Source organism: Lepidochelys kempii, chromosome 22, assembly GCF_965140265.1.
Source record: "Lepidochelys kempii isolate rLepKem1 chromosome 22, rLepKem1.hap2, whole genome shotgun sequence".
NCBI classification, from domain to species: domain Eukaryota; kingdom Metazoa; phylum Chordata; order Testudines; family Cheloniidae; genus Lepidochelys; species Lepidochelys kempii.
This window is the reverse complement of record NC_133277.1, coordinates 19202631-19230496: the sequence shown is the minus strand read 5'-3', so window position 1 is coordinate 19230496 and position 27866 is coordinate 19202631. Positions and strand designations below refer to the sequence as shown.

Below are 27866 nucleotides of genomic sequence, written 5' to 3'. Positions count from 1 at the left end.
GGCCCCCGTGGAGCGCTGGGTCGCGATGCGGGGAGGGCCGCGCCGCCTTCCCCGGCGTGGGGCCCTGCCTCTGAGCCGCCTGCCGTCCCCCGTGCCCGGGGGGTTGCTGCGCCAGGGCCGCTCTCGGGTCTGCTTCCCACCCACTTCTAGAGCCAACTGCTCTAGACCAGCCCCCGCCCCAGGCCTCTCCGCCAGATGCCCCACAGCAGGCGAGCTGACCCCGTAGGGAGCGCTGGGCATGGCCAAGCCTGGAGCGAGGGCTTGTCGATGCAACCAGAGTGAAGCTGAGGGGAGTTTGTTCTAGACGGATCTAGGGCACAGGCTAGTCCGGGCCTTGTCCACCTGAAGACCTCATGGTGAGAGAGGGTCTGCCAATCCCGCCCCTGCTTTCTCCATCCATGGACCTCAGATTGAAAACTCCTGATGTAGCGCAAACCTAACCCCTGCCGCCTTTGCCTTCCCAGAGGGGCAAGGGGGGTGAGGTAACATTTTTTTTATTGGACCAAACTTCCGTTGGTGAGAGAGACAAACTCGGGAGCTTGAGGCACTGGCCCACAGAAGTTAGTCCAATAAAAGATGTTCCCGCCCCACCCTGTCTTTCTAACACCCTGCCACTCGCACCGCTGCAACACTTTTCTTCTCAGACAGGCTGACGGAGGCTTTGACGTGCGCTCGGCAAGTTATGACGGATTAGAAAGCGCCCCTTGCCTTGTAGCCCGAGAGGCGTTAGAAGGATTTGCTTTGCTCGGAGTCAGTCTAGTCCATTTTAGAACACTGCAGTCCCTTTCCCATCCTTCCCGCCTTAAAACGATGGGAGTTTGCAGTGCTGTAAACCAATCTAGCTCGAACTAGAACAGCTCGGAGCGTTTCTTCCTGCACTGGGCGGGGTGATAGTGCGCTAGACCAAGCCAACCCGATCTAGAGTAAGGCCAGCCTGAGTTGGAGCTGTGCATGGGGCTGGCGAACCAAAACCCGACGCGCCGTCCACTCTTTTCTTGCCGTGAAGCTGTTCGACCACTAGGGGCCGCTGCTCAAAGCTTTCCCATAACCATAGACACTAGGGGGAGGAGACTTCCACGTGATCCTGGGTGAGGCGAGCTGGTCGCCGGAAAGTCGTAGAGCTGGGGCTGCAAATTATCGCGAGAGTTGCTCTCCAATCGCTATGGTGACGGTACAGAGGCTGGGCCCGGCGGGGATGGAGTCCAGGCGGCGAGCAGGGCCCTGAAAGGCCGGGACATGGCGGAGGCCCTGCAGGTGACCGAGCGCCAGCCTGTGGGAGGAGGCGCGGCGGGGGAGGGAGCCCGGCGCGAGGTGCCCGGGGGCGGGACCCGAGTGTCCCGCAGGGGCGCCCGTGGGGAGTAAAACAGTCGCCGGGGGCGTTCGGTGGGATGCCAGCCCCGGGCCTGGGGGCACTGGCCATGCGGGGCTTCTGGGTCCCTAACTGCCCGACGGCCCGCGGAGCGCCCACGTGCCGAACTGGGTCCCTCCGTGAGGCACCCCCAGGGGCAGATGGGACCTTTCACATGAGCAGATTAAAGAGGTTTTTCATCTTCAAAGTGCTTTGCGGTCATGAACTAGGGCGAGCCCATAATACCATGAAAGGGAAAGTGCGGCCCTATAAACGTCATCCGAAAGTGTTTGTGTTTATTATTAGACCAAAATAGTTGAAAACCAGCCCTATGATGAGAGTCTAGAGATTAACGACTCAGAAGAGGTTGCCAGTATCTACACACCAACTCCGCAGCAGCAAGGTAGGGAAAGCCTAATTTCACATCCTGCTTCTGTCTGTCTTACTAAAACCGTTTGTCTCTTTCCTTAAAACTAACACGCTGACCAACCTCAGGTATGCTATTGGCAGCTTGATCTTGGTTATTATATCTTCTTAAAAATATTCTGATGGGATTTAAGTCTTCTCCATAAAATTGGGAGAGTGATCAGATTCACTGGGATTTGCTCATGAGCATATTACTATCAGGCGGTAAAATAGAATACATTCACACATTTTTATTAATGAAATGTGCTCATTGCAACAAAGCTAGTGAGATCAGATGTGGTAATGGCAATTGTCACTGAAATCTAGGTCTGCATCTAGGACATGGTTGGTTTAACATGGATTTGGGCTTCACCACCATGGCTAGCCCCTGCATTATATTCTAGTTCAGCCAAAGCAAGTTGAAAATGTGAATAAGCATGATTGTTAAACTTGGGTGTAAGGCCTGTGTAGATAGGGCTTCATTCGTAAGTGCCTCAATGTAACAATCTATGTCGCAATCCCACAACCCAAACTTGGGTAGCATACGGAAACCTTCTTGGTGATCTCTTCAACAGGTCCGAGGTCCACACGCCCACAGCTCAAAAACATGGCTGATAACAGCAGTGATGAGTATGATGAAGAAATAAACAAGGTATGAGGTTGCCCATGTTCTCTGCTGTTATGCTTGATCACAGCATTTTGTAGCCCCATCTACTGGGGCCTTGTTATCTGCATGTTGAGTCCTACTGGGGAAATTGCAGGAAAACAGCTTGGAAAGTTCTGTGATTTTTGACACATTTAGAGTAGAAAGAAATGTAGTTGAAGTATCTTTTGGCAAGGCACGTTATTTATACTAGGGTGAAGGTAAGAAGGGTCAGATTGCTCTTTCCTTCAGTTAGAACAGATGGAACAATTTAAGTGTATTAGGAAGAATAGATCTGGAAGGAGATTTTCACATCATGGCAGCTGACACCATCCAGTGTGGATATAATGAATACCAGGCCCATTGTCACGCAGTGGCTGAAGTGGGATAAAAAGAGGGATGGGAAAAACAAGGGCTTACACCCACATTTGGCTGTAAAGGTAGGGAGTGTTTTTTAAAGGTTAGAGAAGATAAGATGACTCTGGGTCAGGACTCCTGGGTTCTGTTTCCATCTCTGCCACCAATCAGTGGAATGACTTTGGGCGAGCCAGTTCCCCCCCATCAGTATTTCAGTTTCTCTAGCTGTAAAGTGGGGTCATACTACCAGCTACCTTGCAGGGACTTGGAGAGGTCGGAGTAATGATTGCAAATCATTTTGAGATCCTCTAGGAGAAAGACAAATTATTATTTATTAGAACTGAACATTCCCCCCACCACCACTGAAAACCATTCATTCGAGTCAGACTGAGAGCAGTGGCAACCTTAGATTAAATGTCTGTGCTGGCATTCCTTTTCCATGCTATTAGAGGAAGTTGTTTTTTCTTACACAGCTGTGCCCCACCCATTTGTGGCAGTTTTGGACAGAGGGTGTTTTCTGTTTAGAATGAAAGATGATAGAGCTGGAAAATGGGGCTGGTGGAAATGTATGTTGCACCATAACTCTGGTTTTAACATTGACCTAGGAGAAGAAGTTAGCCCAGTTGGCCCCGCAGCGAGTATTTAGTGAGAATGAGGATGGGGAGGATGAGGACGACTCGTCTGAAACTGACTCGGATGATGACGATGATGAAGAGGAGCATGGAGCCCCTCTGGAGGGGTATGAGGGATTATTAATTCCTAATAACAGTGAGAGTAGCCATGTGAATTAAAGTCAAGGTCTCCATTCTGAGAGAAGACTCCTAACAACCCAGTTGAATAATGTTACAGTCTAACAATACTGTGCAGATATGTCTTTAGGTTAGCTATTGTGGGAATGAGGGGTTTAAAAGCTGAGGTAGATAATGTGTAGGTGCAAGTATCCCCAAACAGCTCAGTGGTACTATGGTTGGAGTGCTGCAATGGGAACTGTAAGTCTGAATCCAAGGTTTGGAGAGCTGTTTTCAGAGTATCAGCCCTGAAAATGAAGATACAAGGATATAGTTATATTAAGTGGGGAGGAGGAGGAGGAATTCCATTGACCATGTGGACAGAAAGAGTGTCACTGGGGTTTAAAAAGCATCAGAAAAGACGCACTGTTCATATAATAGAACTGTTCTTAGACAGCTTGAAAATTGGATTGTTTATTGACACAGATGGGATTCTTAAATTTCAAATACAGCTGCCCAGTTTTCTTCCTGCAAATACCTACTCATGAACTTTATAACCAATGCAATCAGCCTCTTGGAGGTAGTGTAGGGGGTACCCAGGAGCCTGGCATAAACTGACACTTAGTATAATAAACTAGCACTAATAGAGGGCATGGTACATTAGGGGGCCCATTAATATGCTCAATGCATTGTGCTGCACAAAGACAAAGAGTACATTTATTGCCTTTTTGCAGACAATTCATCTGCATACAGATGTCTAGCATGCAAGCCAGCCTGGCCCATGGGAAATAATTGTTTTATCATTACACTTATTGTAATATAACTTTTCTGAAAGTCTGGTCTGCTGCCCATCACCATGGTATTATTAATTAAACTCCAATCAAAAAAAGGGAGTATCTGGTAAAAGGGGGTGTCAGTGTTGTGAGTGGTGTTCTTATGGTGGAAACACGTCTTCAAAGAGGAAGAGTTTGCAGCATTTCCTAAAGATGTCAGAGACTGGATTCTCTTGATCTCTTCTGTAAATTTATTCTGTAGCCAGATCCACCCCTCCGCATAGGTGTGCTAAACTGGGGAAAGCATCCAAGGCCCTCTCTTCCTCTAACACATCCACAGAGAATCAGATATAAGTACCCCATAAAGTTAATCTGCATGAATCTGTTGGTCTTGAATATCTCTTCTTTTCTCTAGTGCCTACAACCCTGCAGATTACGAGTATCTACCAGTGTCTGCAGAGATTAAAGAGCTCTTCCAGTATATAAGGAGGTGAGTAGAAGGAGAACTAGTCTGCATTGGGATGTTGTGGGGGGTGAAATGTTTACAGAAGGAAATGCTTCTTTCCTGGATGATAATTTCCCCATGTAATTCTCAGGTACACTCCACAAATGATAGAGCTTGAACACAAACTGCAGCCTTTCATTCCAGACTTCATTCCAGCTGTTGGGGACATTGATGCCTTCTTAAAGGTACCCAGCTTTCAGACCTTCCCCTGTAACTCCTGTTGTGCAGGATCAAACAGTGCTCTCTCCCATGAAAACAATATTAATTTAGTGAGAGAAGCAGCATTTGCTTTTCTCTTTGTTGGAAGAGCAGCAGTTTCAGCACACAGGGTGCCAGACTAAGGGCTCAAACCCACTTATGGGGACTTGGCCTCCTCGGCCCATAGTGTGGGGTTAACCCCTGCTGGACCAGTGTGGGGTTGGTGCACCCTGTCACAGTATCAGGAGATAAGTTTTTTTTTTTTGTTTGTTTTTTTTATCTAGTTCTTTCACAGACCCATAGAATAGCCTTTGCTAAAGGATTTGTATAAATATCTGGATTTTTTTTATTAATCCTTGGTAGCCTAGCAATATTTACACAGCCACAGTTTTCTTTTTCAGTAAAGACCCAGTGTGTGACTGGATTAGAATGCTCCCAATCTGCTACTATTTTGAGCTGGCTGGCTTGACAGTACCTTGTAATATTTGAAACAGCTAGTCCAACCCATTTAATGGGTCTGAGTGAAGTATCTGCACTCACTCTCTCTTTTCATATTCCATATAAAATCTAACATCCTCCTTTGTATTCCTGCTAGGATTTTTATCTGGGGTGGTTACAAAAAATTTTGAAACAAGAAAGATATCCATGGCATGTTAACTGTGGCTCTTCTTCCCAACCAAGAAAAGGAAAATTTACCCCAGCACTCCAGATCTTTTCATTTGCTGACATTTGATGGTTTGACATTTTAATTATATAACTCTTCTAGGTTGTTTGAGATTTGAATTCCTAGCTACCCTATAGAATTTGTTGCCCATTTGTACCCAAATGTTTTCTGGGGGAATGACTTATCAGAGTCTAGCAAATTCATAGCTAACATTTCAGAATTGTCAAAATTTTGTTAAATTTAGATACTTTCCAAAGTCACGGATTTTTTTTTTTAGATACTGATTTTAGGAAAATGTTTGGGTTAGATAAAAAAAAAATAATATCAGCAGCATGAAAAACTATTTTCTGTTGTGTTCCTGCAAGTTTTATTTCTGTGCTCAATTCATTATTCCTTATCCTCAATGCAAAGGCACCATGGCCAATGCAAAAAGTAAGAGACAATGGACATCCCAGCCTAGTCCCTCTGTATAATTCAAACATGGGAGATTAAGCACCATTAATTCACGCAGCTGCTTTTAGGTTCATGTAAAGAGCATTTATCCAATTAAGGAACCGTGGGCCAGTGTTGTATGGGACAGGACTTGAAATAGCAAGTTCTGCCCTATTCTATCAAAAGTTTTCTCTGGGTCAAGTGATAACAAAATTAATTGATTATTTTTAAACTGGCATTATGAATGATTGAGTACTCTCCAAATATTGTCTGACTTTGTCTATCCTTAATGAGTCGAGTTTGATCTGGGTTTATATAAACTGAGAGCATGGATGGCAGTTGGCTAACTAGTATTTTTGTTTAAAATCTTCGCTGTGATTCATCAGTGATATAAGCCTATAGGAGCTGCATAAAGTAAAGTCTTTTCCAACTTTCAGGAGACCAGCAGTAGCTTCTTTCATAGGTTGTGGAAGTCCCTCCCATAGCAGAATGGCAATGAAGATACCCTTCAGGGACCCACTAATAACTCCTTAACTACTATGTGAAATTTAGCTGCAAAACCATCAGGTGCTAGTGTTGTTTCTCTATCCTTGCTCTTGCCTTTGAGATTTCTTCTTCTTCTTTTTCTTTATCTAAAGTTTCTTTATCAATTTTGTTTATCTTTGGCAAGCCTGCTAATTCCAAATATTTTTGAATTACCTCAGATAGGTCAAACTCTGAAGTTTAGGGTTTTTTATAATAAGGAACAAAAGTAGCATATATTTCACTGCGTTGTGTAACTATTTTTTGCTGATGGTTTTTTAATTGGTGGAATAATCTATTCCTCTCTAATTTTTGTGTCACTATCTTATCACTTTTATTTCCTCTTTCATAAAACATCTGCTTTTATACCTAAGGGTTTTTTTCAGTGGCATCTGCCATCAGCACATTCAGTTTCCCCTGATATTAGTTATTTGTTTATATACTTTTTTGAACCTGTGTTGTTATGAATGTCACAACATTTTTATCTGCAATTCTGGTTTTATTTTTCTTAAGTGCTGCTTTCTTTTTTCTATTTAGAGGCTCTGCTTATCAACTGGCCCCTAAATACTGCTTTACCTGCCTCCCAGAGAAGACCTTTTTATATTGTCTTATTATTTATTTTAAAGTATAGAACAATGTCCTTTTTAGTTATTGCAACCTCATTTTTGTCCTGCAGAAGCAAGCAGTTCATTTTCCAAAAAAGTGATCTTAGGATGATGCTAACAAATATTACTTCCAGTGAGGCATGACCTGACCATGTAATGGTGCCAATTTCCATAGCACTAGTCTGCTTCACTAAGGATTTAGTGATTAACATTAAATCTAGTCTAGTATATATATTATGAGGGTATGAATTAAAATGTGTGAATTTGTTCCCCAGTGTTCAATTCTCTCCAGCAATCAGAGAAATCAATGCTGCACCTGCTTCCCTGTCCACCTTGTCTCTTTTATCCAATCTGTACCAGTAAGGAATATGTGTGCATTTGAAGTCTCCTCCAAGTATAATTTCCCAGTCTCCAAAATGTTGCAGTATTTGGGTATAAACTGGCCATGCACAAAATTAAGGTTGGAAATTAGAAGAAGGTTTCTAACCATCAGAGGGGTGAGGTTCTGGAACAGAAGTTGTGGTGGCAAACAACTCAATTAGTTTCAGAGAGAGCTGGACAATTTTATGAGTCTGATTGTGTGTCAAGGTTGGTTGTGATGGTAGGGGGCAAGGCTCAGCAATCCTGGGACTCACTTCCAGTTCATCTTATGTTCCTAAAAGCTCATCCTTCAGTGTTTCTTTTGACCATCAGCCAGGGTCAGAAAGGGATGCTCCCCCATCTACTCCGTTTTTGTTTTGTTTTGTTTTTTATCTCCTTCCTCTCAAGCATCAGGGGTGGCCACAGCTGGAGCTGGGGACATTGGACAGGGAAACCCACAGCTCTTGAGTGGCACCAAGCATCCTTTCTCTCAGGTGCTTGGCTGGCTGATTCTCGCTCACATGCTCAGGGGTCTAACTGATTGCCACATGTGGGATCATGAGAATGGCTTATGGAAAAACTTGAAATTATTATGATGCTTTAGCTGTTTGAAGGCATGAATCCTTGTGTGGACATTCTCTCTCTCATTTCTAATTACAGTGTATTCACAATTGTGTGCCTGAATATGGCTTGATTTCGGTTTGTGAACTTCCATAGTATTTTTTGTATTAATTCCCCACTGCCTCCCTGGTTCCTCCCCTCTCCTGCATTCTTCTTCTTTTAAATCCAAAAATAAAATACCAACATGGTGTATAAATCAGTCCCCAAAACAAATGTCCTTTGCTGAACCCTAAACCTTTGTACTCTCCCTATGAACTCTTTGATTGCTTCTCTTGCAATCCAAAGGTGGGGTATTCTTCTCTTATGGGATCTTAATCCTCTATCACAGGGATAGATTACCATCTGGTCATTTGAGTTACATGGGGGGGATTAATACAGGACCCCTATGGGCTCCTCCCCATCTGCTCTAAGTTTGCTCCAATCTCTTCTGTCCATGCCCCCCTATGTAGTCCCCCTATTGTCCTTTATTTTGTCTACTTGTTAAAATACAGAACACAGTTATCAGAGTTATGATCACCACAATTAAAGCAAATTTAGTACTGTTCTTCTTACAACATTAACATAGTTACTCTTCACATGTCCCTCAGGGATCCAAGTCCTCTTGTTCAGCTTCACTTCTGCTATTTCAGTCTTTTGTCTTGTATTTTCCTATCCTTCTTTTCTTGGATTTCACCATCTACCAAGGTTTTTTTCAGAATTTCATCCTTAGTTTTACCTCTGGATTATCCTCCAGTATGTCTGAGATTTGGATTTCTAACCCGAGTGACTGGAGTGTATTGGTTTCTCTTATTTACAGTCTCTTACTGTATCATACTACTGATTTTGGAAGCTGTATGAGAGTGTAAATGGGATCCCCGTCTGTAGTGGATATCTGGCCTCCTGAGTGCTCCTGTAATTTCCTCCAGCTCTCTTCTCTCTTTTAAAGTAAGGGCACAGAGGTTATGGAAAAACTGAGGCCTTTAAGTAAAAGCTCTGACTGCTCTCTGTTTTTTTAAAATTAAATCTTTCTGCTGATGATGATGAAATTTCACAATCAGATCTCTGAGTCTATTATGAGACCTAAGTGGACAGAGCAGAGCTTTTTTTGCTCTCTCCACTTTCACCTCTTCCGGTGAGCTCAGCTTTAACAACTTTACCATGTACATCCTCCTTCAGTGGTTTCAGGTAGTCGTTTAATTCTGATGTTCCTTCTTGCTCTGTTTTCTGTAGCATCCCATTTAAGCTGCAGCTCTTTTTCTGCTCCAGAATTGCCATACAGCTCTACAACTCTCTCTCTCTGTCACCTCTTTCTCTAAGGCCAGTCTGTTTCTTTTGATCTTCCAAAAAGAAAAGGAGGACTTGTGGCACCTTAGAGACTAACCAATTTATTTGAGCATAAGCTTTCGTGTGGTTAGTCTCTAAGGTGCCACAAGTGCTCCTTTTCTTTTTGCGAATACAGACTAACACGGCTGTTACTCTGAAAATTGATCTTCCAAGTCTATAACTTAGAGAAGCTCATTTTAAACAGCCTTTAAACTCTAGTTTTGAATTTAGAAGAAAAAAAATTCAGTTCCTCTTTGTTTATCTGCAGGTTCCATGTCCCAATGGGAAGCCAGATAACCTTGGCCTGTTGGTACTGGATGAGCCATCCACAAAACAGTCAGATTCCACGGTGCTCTCTCTCTGGTTAACGGAAAACTCCAAACAGCACAATGTTGCAGTAAGTTACGAAGGAAAAAGAGCTGGTTACCCCACACTAAGCTTGGTAGAAAGATGGAGTCTTGTTCTAACCTGTGTGGCTGTACCACTACCATGGTTACAGCACAGTGAGGATTTGACTAAGTTCTCATGAACAGGAAAACATCTTTCCCACCCACGCCTTTAGACTATAGTGTGTCTGCTCTCATTCACACACACGTCTTCATAAACAGACTTTGGATCCATTTGTTTCCTTGGGTTAGAGCTTCATTCCCCTGTGGTTGTTGCTGTCTGGTTTGGGTCACTGTGTTCTTTCCCAGTTGCTCTTCTGCTCCAATATGCAGACACTGGATAGTATAGCGCAGCTGGGAAAGAGACCAAAACCACACAATCCAGCCAGGAATGAAGCATAGGGTTTGCAGGGACCCACCAGCCTTGGAAAGTCTGTCTCCAGATTCTCATTTCTGTTCTCAGCAGCAAATAAAAGTGAAGAGCTTGGAGAATGCAGAGAAGAATCCCAAAGCTATTGATAACTGGATCGAGAGCATCAGCGAGTTACATCGCTTCAAACCTCCTGCTACTGTGCACTACACCAGGTGAGCTCTCTGTACCCTCCCGCATTTGTATTTTACTCGGCTTACTCCTTACCACTTGTCTTACATGCAGAGATGCAGTTTGAGTATCCTTTAATGGATGGAATTTCTCTCCTGCTGACTTTGTGTAATTCGGATAGCTCTAGTTTGCCCTTGTAGAAAGGGTGCATGTGTAAGTAGCTTGAGTGGGGAGACTAAGAGTCGGGACTCCTGGGTTCTATTTTCCCCCTGCCACTGACCTGTTTGATGTTGGACAAGTCACTTACCTTGTATTTCAGTTTCCTCACCTGTCATATGAGGATAGTAATACTGACTTACCTGAGAGTAGGACTGAGGGGCTTCTCTAATGTTTGTGAAGTGCTTAGATACCCTGAGATGAAAGGCTCTGTATGACAGCAAAGAACTATAATTAACTCTTTTCAAAATGCAGAGTCAGGAGAGAGGAGGAACTTTGTTGACCTACAGTATGTTGCACTGCAGTGAAAGGGGTTTTAGAAATGCAGATACAGAGTTAGACTAATGATTTATTTAGAGAAGATAAAAACATCACCTCATCAGAATTATTCTTGCCATGACTGTGAAGAAGGAATTGATCTCTCATCAGATACTTGGTAAATGGTTACAGCTATGGATTGTGTGTACAAGTCAAAATCTCTGACACAGGCAAGAGTTAAGAATGAATGTGTGCATTCTCTCCATGTTACCTTTACTTGGCTCATCCACTCTTAACTGAAATTCCTATGGATTCATAACTCCTCAGCAAAACTCTCCCTTGATTTTGAAACATACAGCTGTTTGTGTTTGTGTCTTTAACTTTGCAAGTGAGTTTGGTCCCCCTCTAAATCCTGAGCACCTTTGCAAAGTGCTTTGAGGAAGGTATTATTATTTATTAGAAAAGCTCTCACCCTGCTTTGCCAGTATCCCCAATCCTGACTTGCATACTCCCCGCTTTTCCAGGCCTGAGCTCACCACACACCTCTGCCAAAACTCCTCAGTCCCAGCCAGCAAGCCCCACTGCTGTCCCATAAGCCTCTCGTGTGAAGAGATTTGTAGCGTATATAGATTGTGATGTCCAGATGTGTGGATTAATCTGAGACCATCAAACTCATTTTCCCATGTGATCCAAATCAGACTTGATCCCAGACCTCTAGAGGTGTAGTACGGTAACTCTCATTCTATAGCAGGTGTAGTGAAATCTGTGGATGACTTGCTCTTGTCTCTTGCAATATGGAGTTGGCACCTTGTTTTGACTACTGTGAAAGCTACTTAATCAGTACCACACTTGTGTGTGCTTATAGGCGCGAATGTGTGTCTGTTTTCTTTCTCTGTGAGGACAAGAGTGCTGTTGCTGTCACACTCTCGCCATTCACACCAGTCTGTTGTCAGTGCACTGTCAGGAAGCCCCACATCCAGCAAAATTAATCCTGGCATACTGTGTGTTTACGTGCAGGGTTGTTTTTCTCCCCTTGCAGGCCAATGCCTGATATCGAGACTCTGATGCAAGAATGGTCCCCAGAATTTGAGGAGCTCTTGGGAAAGGTATGTTGTCAGCCTGTCTAACAGCTACCCCAGCTGTGTATTACAGGCATAATCTGGGCTTTTGTTTCACTTTGGCCTGTTTGCCTACTCTGTGTTATCCCTCATTAACGCAGGCTGGCTCAGAGTTGTTTGGGTTTCTTGTATTAATATAATGGAAAACCACCTTGCAACCAATGACCAGGCTAATTTGGTATGTTCTAGCTCATCAACTCAAGCCAGCCAGGTCAGTCAGTGGTGCTTGAGAGCTGCCACCCTATGATGCCTGTTCAGTGGCCTGTGTGAAATGAGTGAGTTTCAGCTCAATTCCTAGTGAACGGGCATCCACGTGTTGGTAAAGACACCAAGCGAAGAATGGGCCCCAGAGGCTTCCCTCCATATAAAGCAGGCTGTGCCTGCTCTGTGCTGGGGTAACACTAGTACGTATTCTTGCTGTATGGGAACTGAACAAGAGCTGGATCATGAGTCACTCTTTCCATGTCTTACCATGTCCTGCCTAGGTAAGCCTTCCAACTGCGGACATCAACTGTGGCCTGGCTGAGTATATTGACATGATATGTGGTAAGCAAAGGACCCGTATGTGTCACTCTCATCTTCTTCTCAGAGGCAGCGGAGTGCCAGCTCCTCGCCATCCTCCAAGCACCACCATGCACAAACTAAAGTGTTATGTGCCTAGAGGGGTGCCTGAGCAGGCAGCACTTCCTCCCGATAGCAGTGCTCTCAGGCTGTTTGGAGGAGGTATTGCAGGTGAATTAGTTGCATTCCCCTCCCATTCAAGCTTAGTCTTTTATGTCATCATGCCCCAGGTGTGGGAGAGAGCCTGCCCCCGGTGGGCAGGCTGATAGGAGGTCCCTTCAGAACCTCTAGCAGTTCCACACTGCATCAAGGTGAATAACCCTGACCCAGAGCTTTCATTCCAAAAATTGTTTTTCCTGGAGATGGGTGTTGTGCTCCCAGTATCATGTCCTTGTGCAAAGAAACAGATGGGTCCCATATTTCTAAATATGTCTGTTCCCTCTGGATATTCGGTTCAGGCTTTGTCCTATTCACCATTCACTGCTAACCTCCTGACTGCACTGTAGCCTAGTAGCACTAGAGATGGAACGACAGTTAGGAAATGTAAGACACCTGCAGTTAAGTTCAGCCCTGACCTAAGCTGATGCATCTCCTGGTGACTGCAGTTGGGAGAAAGAACTAAATGTGTAAAGCCCCAAACACTGGGGCTGCTCAGAGGATACTGCTACTCGGAGGGGGCCAATATCCAGGCAGCAGGGTTGTGCTCAGTATCCTTATGTTATTTTGTCCTAGCTATTCTGGACATTCCTGTCTATAAGAGTCGGGTCCAGTCCCTGCATGTCCTCTTCTCGCTGTATTCAGAGTTCAAGAACTCACAGGTAGGTGACTCCAGCCCTGTCCGCCACCTTCCAGGCTATCACTGTTAGAATGCTCAAGGGGTGGGGGCACGCAGGGAGAAAGAGAGGCAGTGTTAAGTCACTTGTCCTGAAATTCACAATAGCTCCCCTGCACTGCTGAAGAGCCCAGGACAACAGTGCCTGTCCTAGCCAAAGAACATCACTTTCTGAAGTGTTACCGTTATTTCCTAATAATCTTAGCTGTAATGCATTTTTGACCTTGCACACATCCCATGCCCATGACTCACAAGGATTCATTCCTTCATACAACACTTGCATATAGTGACCCTCTTCCAGCAAACTCCAACCAACTTCCCCCTTTGTCAATACATGCTATTCTATCTCTGATGTAGAACACTGACTTAAGTTACTTTTTCTAGTACCAGAATTTCCCACACCTCTTGATCTCTGTCACTGGTTTTAGAGTCACTACTCTTCCACCAAATGCTGTGGTACTTCTACTAGCAGCTGGAGAATGAATGATTGATTCTTTTGGGCTCTTATAAAAAGCAGTTTGCAGGACAATTCAATAAAATACTGACGCCCTGTTATTTCCCTTCTCGAGTCTCCAAGGATTTTCCAAAATGTCTTTATTTTTTGGACAAATATGCTATATATGGAGAAATCCTCCTTACGTTCTCTCCAGTATTTGCCCATCCCTGTACAATAAATTCACTTATTTCTAAGGGGACTTAGGTTCCACTGATGAATGTGAATGTACTTTTCATTTTTTATTAATGTATTTATGGAGGTGTGGGGTATGCCCCGTGTTTCCCCTTTCCTCCTCCATCAACGTTCTCTTTTTATCAATGTAGTTTCTTCCTCTAAATAACAGATTATTTTGTGTAGAGTGGAAAGGAAGCCATTATGTTTCATAAATGTAGTTGAGTAGCTTTTCAAATTGCATCAATTTCTGCTTAGAGGTGTACCTTTTTGTGGGGGTGAGTTGAAAGAATGCCTCACGCTTACAATATTGTCGTAGTGGAATTTGATGGTTTTTTGGGAGTTGGTGGTCTAAATATTTTATCTCTAAACAGCTGATTGTGTGTGTCGTCAAGTGACGAGAGCAAGTAACTACACTAATGCAGTCTCCTTTCCCCCACAGCATTTCAAAGCCCTGGCTGAAGGGAGAAAGGTAGGGAGTCCTCCATCGAATCCACCCTCACAAGCAGGAGAGACAGAAGTGTTAAGCTTCAGCTGAGAAAAAGACCCTTTCTTCATGAGCTGGGACCTGCACCTAGGAGTAGAGCCTTGGCCTAAGCCAATCAGCAGAGCAAGGCAAAGCATGACTGAAACCTCAGTCTTTCTGTGTGTACTGGCAGATGGACAGCGTACGACTCCGATGAATTAGCAGAGGTCAGAATTTAGCTCATGGTGTTTAATTGTAAATGCTGCATGACCCTTTTCCTTTGGCTCATTCCCAGAGGATTCAGCATTAAACAAGTGCTTGTGAGTGGGAGCACCTCAGCAAGGGTAACGGTGTCTTTGATACTTGAAATCAGCTTGGGCAGAGCATCTCCTTAAGGACATAACCCTCCCTCTGCCCATGCAGATGTTTGGACTCCTTTTGTAGCCATTCCCTAGACTCTGAACCTTGTGGCTCTGCAGCCTGCTGAGCTTCAGAGTTGGTTCTAATGATTGGGAACTTGACTCTCTCTCCCCCACACAAATATTTAAAATAATTTAGCCCAGAGACCCAGCCTGCATTGCTGGGGAACCAGGACTTCACTGCAGGAATGGGCTTTGAATTGCTTCTCTGCAGCAGTCTCCATTTTGAGATGAGTATAAGATTCAGCCACTAAATGGAGAGATGAACAGCACTAAGGGCCACAAACATGTCATTCACCTGGAGGTGGGCTCAGCCATTTCTAATAGTGATCTGTTCACCACGCTTCATGTGCTTGTGTAAACCTGTGCTGCAAGGGGGAAGAGCTGTCACTGGAAGCAATTGAAGGGGAGAACGTGGTGTTGTGGATGGACCTCTGCTCTGTAGCAGGAGCCCAGTAGTAGCCACTCAAGGGAGAAAATTAAGGGGATGGACAGGAGGCAGAGGGTGGTACTACCTTCATATTAAGGCAGAGTGGAGTCTGTTTCCCCCTTGTTTCCTGTAGGTAGCATCAGTTAACACATGAAATGTCCCCTTTATCAGCCTCTGGGTAGAGATGAGGGCACTACCTCTGAGCCATGTCCTGCATTTTGGGAGAAGAGGACGGATCACCAGAAACAACCAGTCACTGCTACAGACAATTATTTGGTTTATTGCTGTTGGAAGAATTTTCCAGACACTGTTGGGTCAGTGCTCTGAAAGAGATCATTGGGGCGAAGACCACTTAAGGCTCCCTCAGGGGAGTCAGCCATTAAAGCAGCTAAGCCAAGGTAGGTTCCGCCATCCCATCAACTCCTGCCAGAGGCAGAGCATCAGTCAATTCAGAAGCAGCTCTGTATTACACTTTGATTATAGCATTTTATTCTTAAAGTGCCTAAGTTACATAAAAACATGCCTCAGCTAACAATGCAGCATTTTAAAACAAGTAACTGAGCTAACAGCTGCTAGATAATTTGATGCATAGCTTAATGTTTTACTCAGAGGCTGGTCAGCCTGTATGGCCATGTGTATTTATTTCCACCAGCACCTCTATTTGTGCTTATTCACTGGCACCCAGGCCAAGCCGACTTCTTGGCATGAGAGAGAGGTCACAAATAGGAGTCTCCCAGGAAAGAGTTGCCCTTTCCAGATGCACGTTCACCGAGAGAGACGGTCACCATAGCAAGACACTAACAAAGCAAAGGCTAAAAACCTCAGTGCCATCCTAGTGATCAGGTGCTGCAGCAACTCTGGACTGTAGGAATTACACACCAGTTATTGCAACGGAGGGTTAGGGTTCCACAGTGGTTTTTCACATAGAAGTGTCCTCTGTGCTGCAGTGCCTAGCTTCAGAGGGGTGAAGAATTAGAGTGATAACTACCCTCAGGCACACCCATACCTGTCCAGTGTCCACAGGGGAATTGCATGAGTGTAAATGAGGGCAGAGCAGGGACACCTCTCTCATAAATGTTCTTTTCAAAGATTAAGGACTTCCCTTTTTATTACTCTAGTTCTTCTCCAGGAGACAGCTGTGGGCTCCAAGCAGAAACTACCCCATGTTTTTTCTCACAAAGAGGTTGATTATAGGATACCCAGAAGCAGACCATCACTGCTCTCCCAATACAGGGCTGGAGTTAACTGGAGGCTGAGAAGCACCAGGGGGTACTCGCACTCTTTTTGCTGTTTCGTCCCAAACTGGTGAGGTTTACTTTTCCGGAGCAGAGTGAGTACACAGAACTAGAGCAGCTGACAAATAACAGCCTCACTGCTTGCTATTTCAGGTTTTAGCACTATACCATTCCTGGAGTGCTTCTCCCCTCCCAGCCCCATGGGGAGGTAAGTCTGTTCCATCTCCCACTGTATGATACTCAACATACACAGGGGACAGGCCACGTTTTCTAAAGTAGTCTTGGAACCTCTAGATCCCGATCTTCTGGGTTTCCTACTCTCTCTCCCCTCCGAGCAGCAGGCACCAGCCCCAGGAGTCAGACTGGACACCAACATCAGGAGCCACTGGACTGAGATACTTGGCCAGGCCTGAGAGGGAATGTATGACTGACTGAGATTGGAGTTTGAGTGAGGCAGGTTTACTGCCCATCCCCCTCTACTCATTTACTTCCCTAAGATGCTGATATTACCTCCCCCTCTTCCACTCCCACCAGTTTCAGACTCCTCACAGGAGCTCCAGAACGTAGCCCTGATCCATTCAGAGATGGACATAGCTGGGTGCTCCCAGGGCTGAGTGGAAATGAAATGACCATGGCTGTTGCATGCATGAATTCCTCTTGCTGCTGGGCAGGAGCACAGGCCATTCCTATTCTTGGTGCTCCACCTGTTTCCCCGCACACGGGAGAGTTCTTAAAAATCAGACTCCATGATGTTTTAGGTGAGACTAGCTAACCTATTCAAGTGCGAGAGCTGAAGAACCCAGAGATCCTTGGGGCAGGATGGTGTGGAAGACCTGCAGTCACAAGAAGTTAGTGACGTTGCACTTTTCTCACCTGGAGCTCTGGAGGTGGTTACACGGAGAACTTGTTCTGAGCTGGCTCTGTTGTCTGGGATCCTGGGGGAGCCTCTGGGGAGAATGGCAGCTCCTGGATGGGTCTGCAGTGCTGATGGATCAGTGGACTCATCCCAGGAGACTGAGGGATACCCTGGACCCCGCAGCAGTCACAGCCATATCTCATCACTGCTCATGCTGGACACTTTGTAAATGTGCCCAACCATCGGGAACTGGACGAAACCTGAAGGACAAAAGAAATCCCATTACAAGGGCCTACTGCACAGTCAGCCCAGGTTGTGGGTCAGGGAATGCAGCTGTATTAAGCTGATGGGGCAGGTGCTACACTGTTCCCAGGCTCGCTAAAGCCCCAACACTCAGGCCATTTCAAAGCATATCCATGCCAGTTGCCTGTCAGTCCCTCCACTTTCAGCCCATTTAAAGTTAAATAGGTTTGAAATAATGACAACCTCTGCTAAGGTCTAAACATGTAAAGTTAATATTAAGAGCATCAGAACAGCCACACAGCACCAACACTGTGCATGTTCTGAGGCTGGAGACCCCCAGAAAAAAGATAGTGGGTGCTCAGCACACACCTGCAGCCCCAGATCAGCTCCCCCCTCCCCCCCAGCACCTGCTGATCACTGGCAGGTGGGAGAGCAGGGCATCCTAGGTGGAGAAGGCAGAACAGGGGTCCTTCTAGCCCAGTATCCTGTCTGCAGACAGTGGTCAATGCCAGGTGCCCCAGAGGGAATGAACAGAACAGGGAATCATCAAGTGACCCATTCCCAGCTTCTGACAAACAGAGGCTAGAGACACCATCCCTGCCCAACCTGGCTAATAGCCACCTATCCTCAGTGAACTTATCTAGTTCTTTTTTGAACCCTGGTAGTCTTGGCCTTCACAACATCCTCTGGCAGAGTTCCACAGGTTGACTGCTTTGTGTGAAGAAATACTTCCTTTTGTTTGTTTTAAACCTGCTATTAATTTCATTTGGTGACCCCTAGTTCTTGCGTAATAGAATCACAGAACTAGAAGGGAACTCGAGAGGTCATCTAGTCCAGTCTCCTGCACTCAAGGCAGGACTAAGTATTATCTAGACCATTCCTGACGTGTTCGTCTAACCTGCTCTTAAAAATCTCCAATGATGGAGATTCCACAACCTCCCTAGGCAATTTATTCCAGTGCTTAACCACTCTGACAGTTAGGAAGTTTTTCCTAATGTCCAACCTAAACATCCCTGGCTGCAATTTAAGACCATTGCTTCTTGTCCTATCCTCAGAGGTTAAGAAGAATAATTCTTCTCCCTCCTCCTTGTAACAACCTTTTATGTACCTGAAAACTGTTATGTCCCCTCTCAGTCTCCTCTTTTCCAGACTAAACAAACCCAATTTTTTCAGTCTTCCCTCATAGGTCATGTTTTCAAGACCGTTAATCATTTTTGTTGCTCTTCTCTGGATTTTCTCCAATTTGTCCACATCTTTTCTCAAATGTGGTGCCCAGAACTGGCCACAATACCCCAGTTGAGATCTAATCAGCATGGAGTAGAGCGGAAGAATTACTTCTCCTGTTTTACTTACAACACTCCTGCTAATACATCCCAGAATGATGTTCACTTTTTTTTGCAACAGTGTTACACTGTTGACTCATATTTAGCTTGTGATCCACTAAGATCCCGAGATCCCTTTCCGCCATACTCCTTCCTAGGTAGTCATTTCCCATTTTCTATGTGTGCAACTGATTGTTCCTTCCTAAGTGGAGTACTTTGCATTTGTCCTTATTGAATTTCATCCTATCTACTTCAGACCGTTTTTCAGGTTTGTCCAGATCATTTTTAATTTTAATCCTATCCTCCAAAGCACTTGCAACCCCTCCCAGCTTGGTATCATCCGCAAACTTTATAAGTGTGCTATCTATGCCATTATCTAAATCACTGATGAAGATATTGAACAGAACCGGACCCAGAACTGATCCCTGCAGGACCCCACTCGTTATGCCCCACTCATTATGAGAAGGAGTAAATAACACTTTATTTACTTTCTCCACACCAGTCATGATTTGCTAGACCTCTAAGGGGGTGGGATATGATAGTCGTCTCTTTTCCAAGCTGAAAAGTCCCAATCTTATTAATCTCTCTTCATATGGAAGCTGTTCCATACCCATAATCATTTTTGTTGCCCTTTTCTGAACTTTTTTCCAATTCCCATATATCTTTTTTGAGATGGGGCGACGACATCTGCACGCAGTATTAAAGATGTAGGCGTACCATGGTCTTATATAGAGGCAATAATAAGACAGAAAATATCATATCTATCCTTTTCTTAATGATTCCCAACTTTCTGTTCACTTTTTTGACTGCCGCTGCACATTGAGTGGATGTTTTCAGAGAACTATCCACAATGACTCCAAGATCTCTTTGTTGAGTGGTAACAGCCAATTTAGACCCCATCATTTTATATATATAGTTGGGATGTTTTCCAATATACATTACTTTGCATTTATCAATACTGAATTTCATTGCCATTTTGTTGCCCAGTCACCCAGTTTTGTGAGATCATGTTTTGTAGCTCTTCACAGTGTGCTTTGGACTTAACTATCTCGAGCAGTTTTGTATCATCTACAAATTTTGCCACCTCACTGTTTACCCCTTTTTCCAGCTCATTTATGAATATGTTGAATAGTACTGGTCCCAGAGCAGACCCCTGGGGGACACCACTATTTACCTCTCTCCATTCTGAAAACTGACCATTTATTCCTACCCTTTGTTTCCTATCTTTTAACCAGTTACCGATCCATGAGAGGATCTTTCTTATCCCAGGACAACTTACTTTGCTTAAGAGTCTTTGGTGAGGGACCTTGTCAAAGGCTTTCTGAAAATCTAAGTTCACTATACCCCTTGCCCACACGCTTGTTGACCTCCTTATGTTTGCTACAAAGTTTTAAAGAAAGTTGAACCACAGCGTGGGCAATTAGGTTCAGTGAGGGATCCTGCTCAAAGAGGTAGGCGTACGTTGCTGTTTATCTAATACTTGCCTGTAGGGCCATATTAGCACTGACCCAAAGCAAGAGGTTCCCATGGTTTAGAGCCGGCAGTATGGCCCTTCTGAGCCCCCACACTGTCATCCCCACGCAGCAGCTGCCCTCCCACTTTATACGTGATCTCCCCACTCTTCCAGTGCAGAGCTGCTGCCGACACTGCACCCAGTAGTGAGCCATTTGCACTAGTCTATCACAGGATGGAACCACCTCTCCCAGATCCACTCCCTGCCCCTACAGGGCCACCCAGACTTGCTACCTCTATTACCAAGGCCCAGGCTGTTCTCTGCCTCCGATAGGGCATCGTCCTTCCGCTTGGTCTGGAGTCCCGCATCTCCATGGCTGGCTGTCAGGGGAAGGACATGTTTGGAGTGAGGAGGAATCACACACATTGTGTCACATATCTATACTTCCCCCATCAGAGCTGGAACTCCCCTACCTCGGGATACTGGCCCAGTCCCAACCCCCCTCCAAATGCAGCAGGGACCTAGCCCAGTGCTCAGAGCTACAATCAAAGGAGAAGCCACTGCCCCAGACAGAGGCAGGAGAGGAGTCCTGGGGAAAGGCTCACACTGGGTCAATGAGAAATCTCACCCTATATGCTATGGGCAGCTGGGCCCAGCTCAGAAGGGACATCCCTCTAAACTGCCTGGCTCTGGTAAGGAACGCACCTTTGGCCTCCTGCGTGAGGTCATTGAGCTGCAGGTTGGACGGGAGGGACATGTTCTCTCGGGGCAGTCGCACGCTGTTCAACTTCAGGTTGTTGGAATCGCTGCAGCAAGAACAAAGACTGAATGGCTGCAAGAGCCCCTCCTGTGGCACAGCAGATACTGCAGCGCAGGCCCCCCCCCCAGCCCAGAGGCCCGGCCCCCAGCTCATGCCTAGGTGTCAGCGGATTTGGCTCATTCCGGGCTGGGTTGGCCCTCAGCCCCTGCTGCTACATCTGTGTCCCATGGAACCAGCACTGATCGAGGGGGGAGGTCTGGATAGGAAGCCCTGCCCAGCCTGGTAGGGACTGGACACTCTCCCCACGCAGCAGCTGGGGCCCCTCTCTGAAGTAAGTTGGCAGGAGTCAGTCTAGCTCCCAAGGGCCCAAATTACAGTCAGCCCCAGCTGGCCCTACACTCTGGACTCTCCCCTTGCCCCTACACAGGGTCTCTCCAGGCAGGGCAGGGCAGGGCTTGGGTGCCCAGGCTGCCCCTGCTCTGGGGATAGAGGACTCCAATCTCCAGTACTGTGAACCTGGCACCTTGCAACAATGTCAAACTTATCCCAGCCCCAGGGTATCCCACCACATGGAGCTCAGCCATCCCCATGTGCTCCTAGTGGCCCCAGACCCTCCCCAAAAACTGCACATGCCAAAGCAGTGAAGGGGTTAAAGAGGCTGGCACTGGTGCATGGGGGGAGGGGAGGTGCAGGCTTCAGGCTGTTCGGTGGGGGAGGGCGGATAATAAGGCACTTTTACCCCTCCACCAAGTCCTATCAGGACAGACACCCCGCAGCGAGGGGCAGGGGTGGGTTACCTTGGAGGCAGCAGCATAGGTCCAGAGAGCCCTAGCGAAGAAGAGAGTGTGTTAGGGGCAAAGTTGGCATCCTGGCCTTTACACAGAGCTGGGCACAGCAGGGGCACAGGGGCCCGTGACCCAAGGGGTTGTGGGAGGGAGCGCTCCCAGGCCCAAAGAAAAGTCCTGGTGTCCAGGGCACCAGCAGTGCAAGGACACATCCCTCTCACCTGACGCCTTCTTCCCCTTCCTGCAGATGACACAGATGATGAGGGTGTTGAGACAGAGGAGAGTCCCCAGTGCCAAGGCTCCTCCAACAATGATGGCCAGTAGGGGCAGCTCCACACGGGTATCCAGGAGACCTGCACCAGAGCCAGCCACCCCCATTAGAGACCTCTAGACGCAGCACGCACAGGCCTACACCACCCTACAGGCTGTGCTCACTGGCCATTCCCCTACAGCACCAGAGGCTGTCTGGCATCTACAGCTCCCCCATCACAGGTTCATAGATTCCAAGGCCAGGAGGGCCCACTGTGATCATCTAGTCTGAACTTATAACACAGGTCAGGGAACTTGCCCCAAAATTCCCAGAGCAGTGATGGAGAATCCGCCATGACCCCTGCTAAATTGTTCCAGTGCTTAATTACTCTCATTGTTAAAAATGTACATCTTTTTTCCAGTCTGAATTTGTCTAGCTTCAATTTCCAGCCCTTGGATCTTGTTCTACCCGTCTCTGCTCCCCATGTACATATTCATAGACTGTAATCGAGTTGCCATCTCTTTGTTAAGCTAAATAAATTGTGTTCCTTGAGTCTATCACTATAAAGCACATTTTCTAATCCTTTAATCATTCTGATGGCTTTTCTCTAACCCCTCTCCAATTTATCAACACTCCCCTTGAATTGTAGACACTAGAACGGGACACAGGATTCCAGCAGCAGTCGCACCAGTGCCAAATAGAGAGGTTAAATGATCTCTACTCCTACTCAAGATTCCCCTATTTATGCATGCCAAGATCTCATTAGCATTTTTGGCCACAGCATCACAGTAGTAGCTCATGTTCAGCTGACTCCCACCACGACTCCCAAGTGTTTCAGAGTCACTGCTTCCCAGGCTAGAGTCCCTCATCCTGTAAGTATGGCCTGCACTCTTTGCTCCTAGATGGATACATTTACATTTAACCAGTTTTTAATCCATTTACTGTGTGCCATGTTAATTTTATATTATTCTACTTCTTTAAATCAAAATGTCACGCAGTACCAAGTCAAATGCCTTACAGAAATCTATTTCATCATACTATTACATTTATCAACCAAATTTGTAATCTCATAAAAAAAAGATATCAAGTTATTTGACAGGATCTATTTTCTATATATCCATGTTGATTTGCATTAATTACATCCTTCTTTAATTCTTTATTAATCAAGTCCTGTATCAGCCACTCCATTGTCCTGCTCGGGATCGATGTCAGGTTGACAGGCCTACAATCACCTGGATTGTCCCATTTAATCTTTTTAAAAATCGGTACATGAGCTTTCTCCTAGTCTTCTGGAACTTCCCCAGTGCTCCAACCCTTATTGGAAATTAACATAAATGGTTCGGTGAGCTCCTCAGCCAACTTTTTAAAAACTTTTGGATGCAAGTTATCTGGACCTGATGATTTAAAAATGTCTAGCTTCTGTTTAACATCCTCCAGCGATAGTAGCGAAATGGAAAGAGTGTTATCATCACTATGTGATGAGACTGTATCATCTGTTTTTCCCCAAAATATAGAACAGAAATATTTATTGAACACTTCTGCCTTATCTGCATTATTACTGATAATTTTACCATTTCCATCTAGCAGTGGACTGGTACAATTGTTAGGATTCCTTTTATTCCTAATATATTTTTAAAAGTCCCTATTGTCTTTAACTCTGCTGGCCACAGATTTCTCCTTATGTCCTTTTGCTTCCCTTATTAATTTTCTACAATTCTTAACTTCTGATTTATATTCATTATTAACAACTTCCCCTTTCTTCCATTTGTTTTATATATGTGCCTAAAAGCCCACAAGGAAGAATTATGATTTGGCTCATAATTGCTTTCAGCTCTGGGATGTTGCGCTTCAGAAGGATAACATGGGTCTCTACATTCACTACCCAGTTCCCCCAAAGTGAAGCAGGGAGCGTGAAACACAGCTGGGCTCCTCTGTAAAACTGTTCTCACAAAACAGATGCTTTCTGGGGGGGAATGGGATACAGGGCCTTTCCCCTCCAGGAGGCGCCAGCTCTGATCCTGCCCCAGGGCAGGGGTGTGTATATTGGGGAGACAAAGGAGGTATCAGCTCCTCTACAGGGCAGTAACAGGAAAGAAGTGTCCATCCCCACAAGCTCTCAGAACATCTGGATTCCCCATGGACATCCCCTCACTCAGGCACTTGCCCCCACAGCCCTGCTTGCACTGGCTGCAGCCTCTCCCACCATTGCCGGATTTGTGGATCACCCCAGACCAAGATGAAATGTGGGGGAAGGGCCCTGATTCTGCAACACTCTCCAGTCCCAGTGCCCAACTCCCAGAGGGGTCCCACCTACCTGGTGGCAGGATGGAGGAGTTGGTGATGCCCACATTGTTGGCTGCGGTGAAAGAGAAGTTCTTGGCCACACTGCTGAGCTGCACCTGCACGGTGTGGTTGGTCAGCCAGGGGTAGCTCTTGGTGTCCAGGATGAGGAAGTCGGATGTATTCACCATCACATGCCCGTCCTGGTCTATCCAGGTGATGCTGGCTGGGGGATTGGCCCGCACCAGGACAAAGAGAACCATGAAGAGACCTGGGTCTTTGGCCTCCTGGTACTTGGCATTCATCGTCATGATCTCCGGTTTAACTGGGCAAGAAGGGACACAAACCAATGTGTATAAAACAAAGCTGGCCCCTGGTCTTGAACCTAGTGAACACTGGAGAGGCAGCAGGGTCTAGTAGTTAGAGCTGGGGAACAAGGAGCGGGGTCTAGTGGTTAGAGCAGGAATCTGGGGGTCAGGGCTGATGGCTGTGTGCTGGGAGCAGGGGCTTGTGAGCTGAGGGGCAGGGTTCCTCTGCCAGGGTTGAATTTGGCCTCCTGTCTCAGCGGTGGGAGGGAAAAGTCATAATTTCATGTTTGTGCAGCACTTTAATGAGGAGGCTTCGTTGTTATTAGTGATGGATTCAGATCAGTGTCCTGTGTTCTCTGCACATCTGACCATGAGATGCGGGGCTCAAACCCCTGAGGTGCTGGCAGCACAGAGCTCCTGAGGGCCCCAATTAGCTGCTAATGAGAATAATGATGACAGCCTCCCTGCAACTGGCCAGGGCATCCAGGACACTCCACAACTAACCCCTTCCAGTCCAGCCCCTGCTCTGGCTGCTTCCTTGGTCCAGACACACAACCATGGGTGGGAAGGAAGCCTCTGCCATTCCATTGTGTCTAACTGCCTAGGGCTTGGCTGGAGAAAGTGCAGGAGGGGTCTTGTTAGCCTCTCTGTTCAGGGGAGCTGGGTCTAACCCTTCCTCAGATCTCCAGAGAAATATATCTGGTGGAGCCCAGGGTACTGTGTCCACCTCAGAGCTCTGTATGACCAGCCACCTCTGCTTGGGGTGCGAGCCAGGACTGAGCAGCAGCAGCAAAGCTGGGGGCAAAAGTGGAAGGGCTGGAATAGTGGGGTCAGGATTGAGGGTCAGGATTGAGAGCTTGGGAGGAGAGCAGGGGCCAGGCTGGAATAGCCAGGGGCCATGGCTTGGAATCAAGGGGTATTATCAGAGCTGTAGAGGGAGAGAGGGGGCACGGCTGGAATAGCAGAGGGGATGCAAAATGGGATTAAGGTGTGTGTTGTGGGGAGGGGTGCCCCTTGGTCTCTCCCCTAATGACTTCTCCGGACGAGGGACCTGGCCTGTACAGAGCAGGAGCCCTGGCAAAGCCCAAGGGGCCAGCCCTTACACTGCACGTTGAGAAGCACCGAGGCGTTGGAGGTCTTGCCAGAGGCTGGGTCTGTCAGTGAGCAGTTCAGTTCCCTGTCTGCGCGCTGCGCCGTGACTGTGAAAGTGCTGGAGCTTTGCTCAAAGGCCTCAGCCAAGGTGGCCAACACTGTGGAACCATTGGTCTCTTGCTTCTTGCCATTCAGGTACCAGGTAAGCATGGGCATGGCCTGCCAGCTGTCCACCTGGCAGGTGAAGTCCCGGCTCTCATCCTCCTGCATGGTGCTCACCAACAGTGACTGCCCATTGATCTTGGGATCTGGTTCCCCCAGCCCTGCCAGGGAATCAGGAGGGAAAAGCCAACAAAGCAGCACACTTGAGCCAGGAGCTCATCCTATGCCCTGCTCCCACTCCATACACACCAGGGATCCATTTCACCAACATAGAAACAGGCCCTAGGCGGCTGGAACAAGTCCCTGGAGGCTCTGAATCTAAGTGGGGCTGCTCTGAGCTGGCTAAGACACCAGCTGGGGAGCCAGGGCACAGGACACTGCGGCAGACCAGGTAAGGGAGTCTTGGTAGGCATGGCCTCCAGGAGCCTCCTGCCTCACAGCCAACGCAGAGGGCCAGGTTCGGCGCCTGTTCACTCAGTTTCAGGGGGCCCCCCACAAGCTGGCATGGAGGCAGGGGGCAAGTCCAGTCCGAGAACTGCATGGACTGTCCATGCACAGGGCCCAGGCCTGCCCAGCTCCCCACAGGGCACGGGGACTCCCCTCCAGGCAAGGGCCTTACCTGACTGCACCAGTGCCCCAATGTGGAGCAGCAGCAGTGCAGGGGAGAGGATGGCACCGCAGCCGGCCAGGTTCCTGGTGAGCCCCATGTGTGCTCCGGTCGGGTCCCCAGTTTCACCAGCGCCCAGCACTAGGAGGGAGTCAGACAGGACCTGAGTGCATGGGGAGGGCGGAGCAGGGATGCTGCTCCCCTGACCTGGGGTCCGCCGCCTGCGCGGCCAAGCGAGGGGCGATCACTGCGGCGGCTGTTAGCCAGGTGACCGTGCCAGCCCACAGCGGCCCCACCACCCCGGGAGACCCCCAGGGGCCAGCTCCCAGCGGTCACCACCCAAACTGCGGGCCCCCGGGCTGTCAGCACGGCCCCCGCCAGGCCTCCGCACGGGGGGCTCACACCGACCCCCGCACAGCGCGCGCACTCGCCCGTCCCCATGGTGTGCCCTCACGGGGCACGCGCACGGGCACGCGGGGCACGCGGCGCGAGGAGCCCGGGGCGGCGCGCGGGCTGGGCCGATGCCCCGCGCCCCCCAGAGGCTCCCCCCGGGCGGCGGCCCCCAGCGCTGCTGGCCAGCGAGCCCCAAGGCCGCGGCGGGCGCAGGCCGGTTACCTGGGATCACTGCGGCGGCCCCATCAGCAGCTGCGCCCGCCGAGCCCCGCCGGCCCCGCGAGCGCTCAGGCCCGCGGGGGCGCTGCAGGGGCCCGCGGGCAGCGGCCCGCCCATCCCGGCAGGGCGCTGCAGAGCGCGCGGCGCGGCCCGGCCCGGCCCGGCGCGGCCCCGGCGGCAGCGAGCGCAGCGGAGCGGAGCGGCCCTGGCTCTGCGCCCGCCCGCTGCAGTCCCGGCCTCGCGGGGGGCGGGGCTCGCGCGGCCCTGCGGCTGGGCTGCAAACCCCATTGGCTGGCAGGGTGGGGCCAAAGGGCTCGGCCGGCGCACCAATCCGAACCCACTCCGTTCTCCAGGAGCCGCTGGCTCGTGTGAACGCTCAGGTCGGATTAACTGGGTCTACTGCTTTTCACCGCATACGGTTCCTCTGTAAAATGCCCTTTGAGCAACCCGAGGACAGGGCTGCCTGATGGAGCAGAGCCAGCTGGAGCAGCAGAGGCAGGCCCAGCCCACACAGCTGGAGCTGATGCTGCCCCAGCTTAGACCT

At 47.7% G+C, this 27866-nt stretch overlaps 2 protein-coding genes across 7 annotated transcripts; one reads left to right on the top strand and one right to left on the bottom strand.

Moving 5' to 3' along the window:
• The first annotated feature begins 30 nt into the window (after positions 1 to 30).
• Positions 31 to 22818, top strand: IFT46 (intraflagellar transport 46). 5 transcript variants are annotated; one of them, XR_012155930.1, is made up of 13 exons: positions 37 to 1254; positions 1655 to 1751; positions 2329 to 2405; positions 3359 to 3492; positions 4670 to 4744; positions 4851 to 4944; positions 9732 to 9860; positions 10316 to 10434; positions 11904 to 11970; positions 12468 to 12528; positions 13276 to 13361; positions 14485 to 14735; positions 15529 to 22818. XR_012155930.1 is itself a non-coding variant. In XM_073320957.1 (12 exons), the coding sequence occupies exons 1-12, from the start codon at positions 1237 to 1239 to the stop codon at positions 14578 to 14580; spliced, it is 1056 nt and encodes a 351-aa protein (XP_073177058.1). In that variant the 5' UTR covers positions 158 to 1236; the 3' UTR covers positions 14581 to 15577. The 5 variants fall into 5 exon arrangements, 1 of the variants encoding a protein (XP_073177058.1); XR_012155928.1 differs by having other exon boundaries at positions 158 to 1254; positions 10313 to 10434; XR_012155929.1 differs by having other exon boundaries at positions 158 to 1254; positions 10313 to 10434; positions 15491 to 22818.
• TMEM25 (transmembrane protein 25) lies at positions 15824 to 27530 on the bottom strand. Of its 2 annotated transcripts, none has more exons than XM_073320954.1 (9): positions 27326 to 27530; positions 26723 to 26851; positions 25953 to 26264; positions 24576 to 24866; positions 22233 to 22364; positions 22024 to 22054; positions 21172 to 21272; positions 20760 to 20846; positions 15824 to 17708 (listed from the first exon to the last, which is right to left on the bottom strand). In XM_073320954.1, the coding sequence occupies exons 2-9, from the start codon at positions 26808 to 26810 to the stop codon at positions 17635 to 17637; spliced, it is 1116 nt and encodes a 371-aa protein (XP_073177055.1). In that variant the 5' UTR covers positions 26811 to 26851; positions 27326 to 27530; the 3' UTR covers positions 15824 to 17634. The 2 variants fall into 2 exon arrangements, with proteins under 2 accessions (XP_073177055.1, XP_073177057.1); XM_073320956.1 differs by having other exon boundaries at positions 20769 to 20846; positions 27326 to 27526.
• Between the last annotated feature and the right edge of the window lie 336 nt (positions 27531 to 27866).

Bases quoted from the DNA above. Each gene is read 5' to 3' on its own strand.
- TMEM25 (XM_073320954.1), bottom strand. From the start codon at position 26,810: ATGGGGCTCACCAGGAACCTGGCCGGCTGCGGTGCCATCCTCTCCCCT. The intron at 22,055-22,232 runs GTGAGAGGGATG...CTTCTTCGCTAG, and splicing joins GAAGGGGAAGAAGGCGTCAG to GGCTCTCTGGACCTATGCTG. The intron at 21,273-22,023 runs GTAACCCACCCC...TTCTTGCTGCAG, and splicing joins CCTATGCTGCTGCCTCCAAG to CGATTCCAACAACCTGAAGT.
- IFT46 (XM_073320957.1), top strand. The intron at 4,945-9,731 runs GTACCCAGCTTT...GTTTATCTGCAG, and splicing joins ACATTGATGCCTTCTTAAAG to GTTCCATGTCCCAATGGGAA. The intron at 11,971-12,467 runs GTATGTTGTCAG...TGTCCTGCCTAG, and splicing joins TTGAGGAGCTCTTGGGAAAG to GTAAGCCTTCCAACTGCGGA.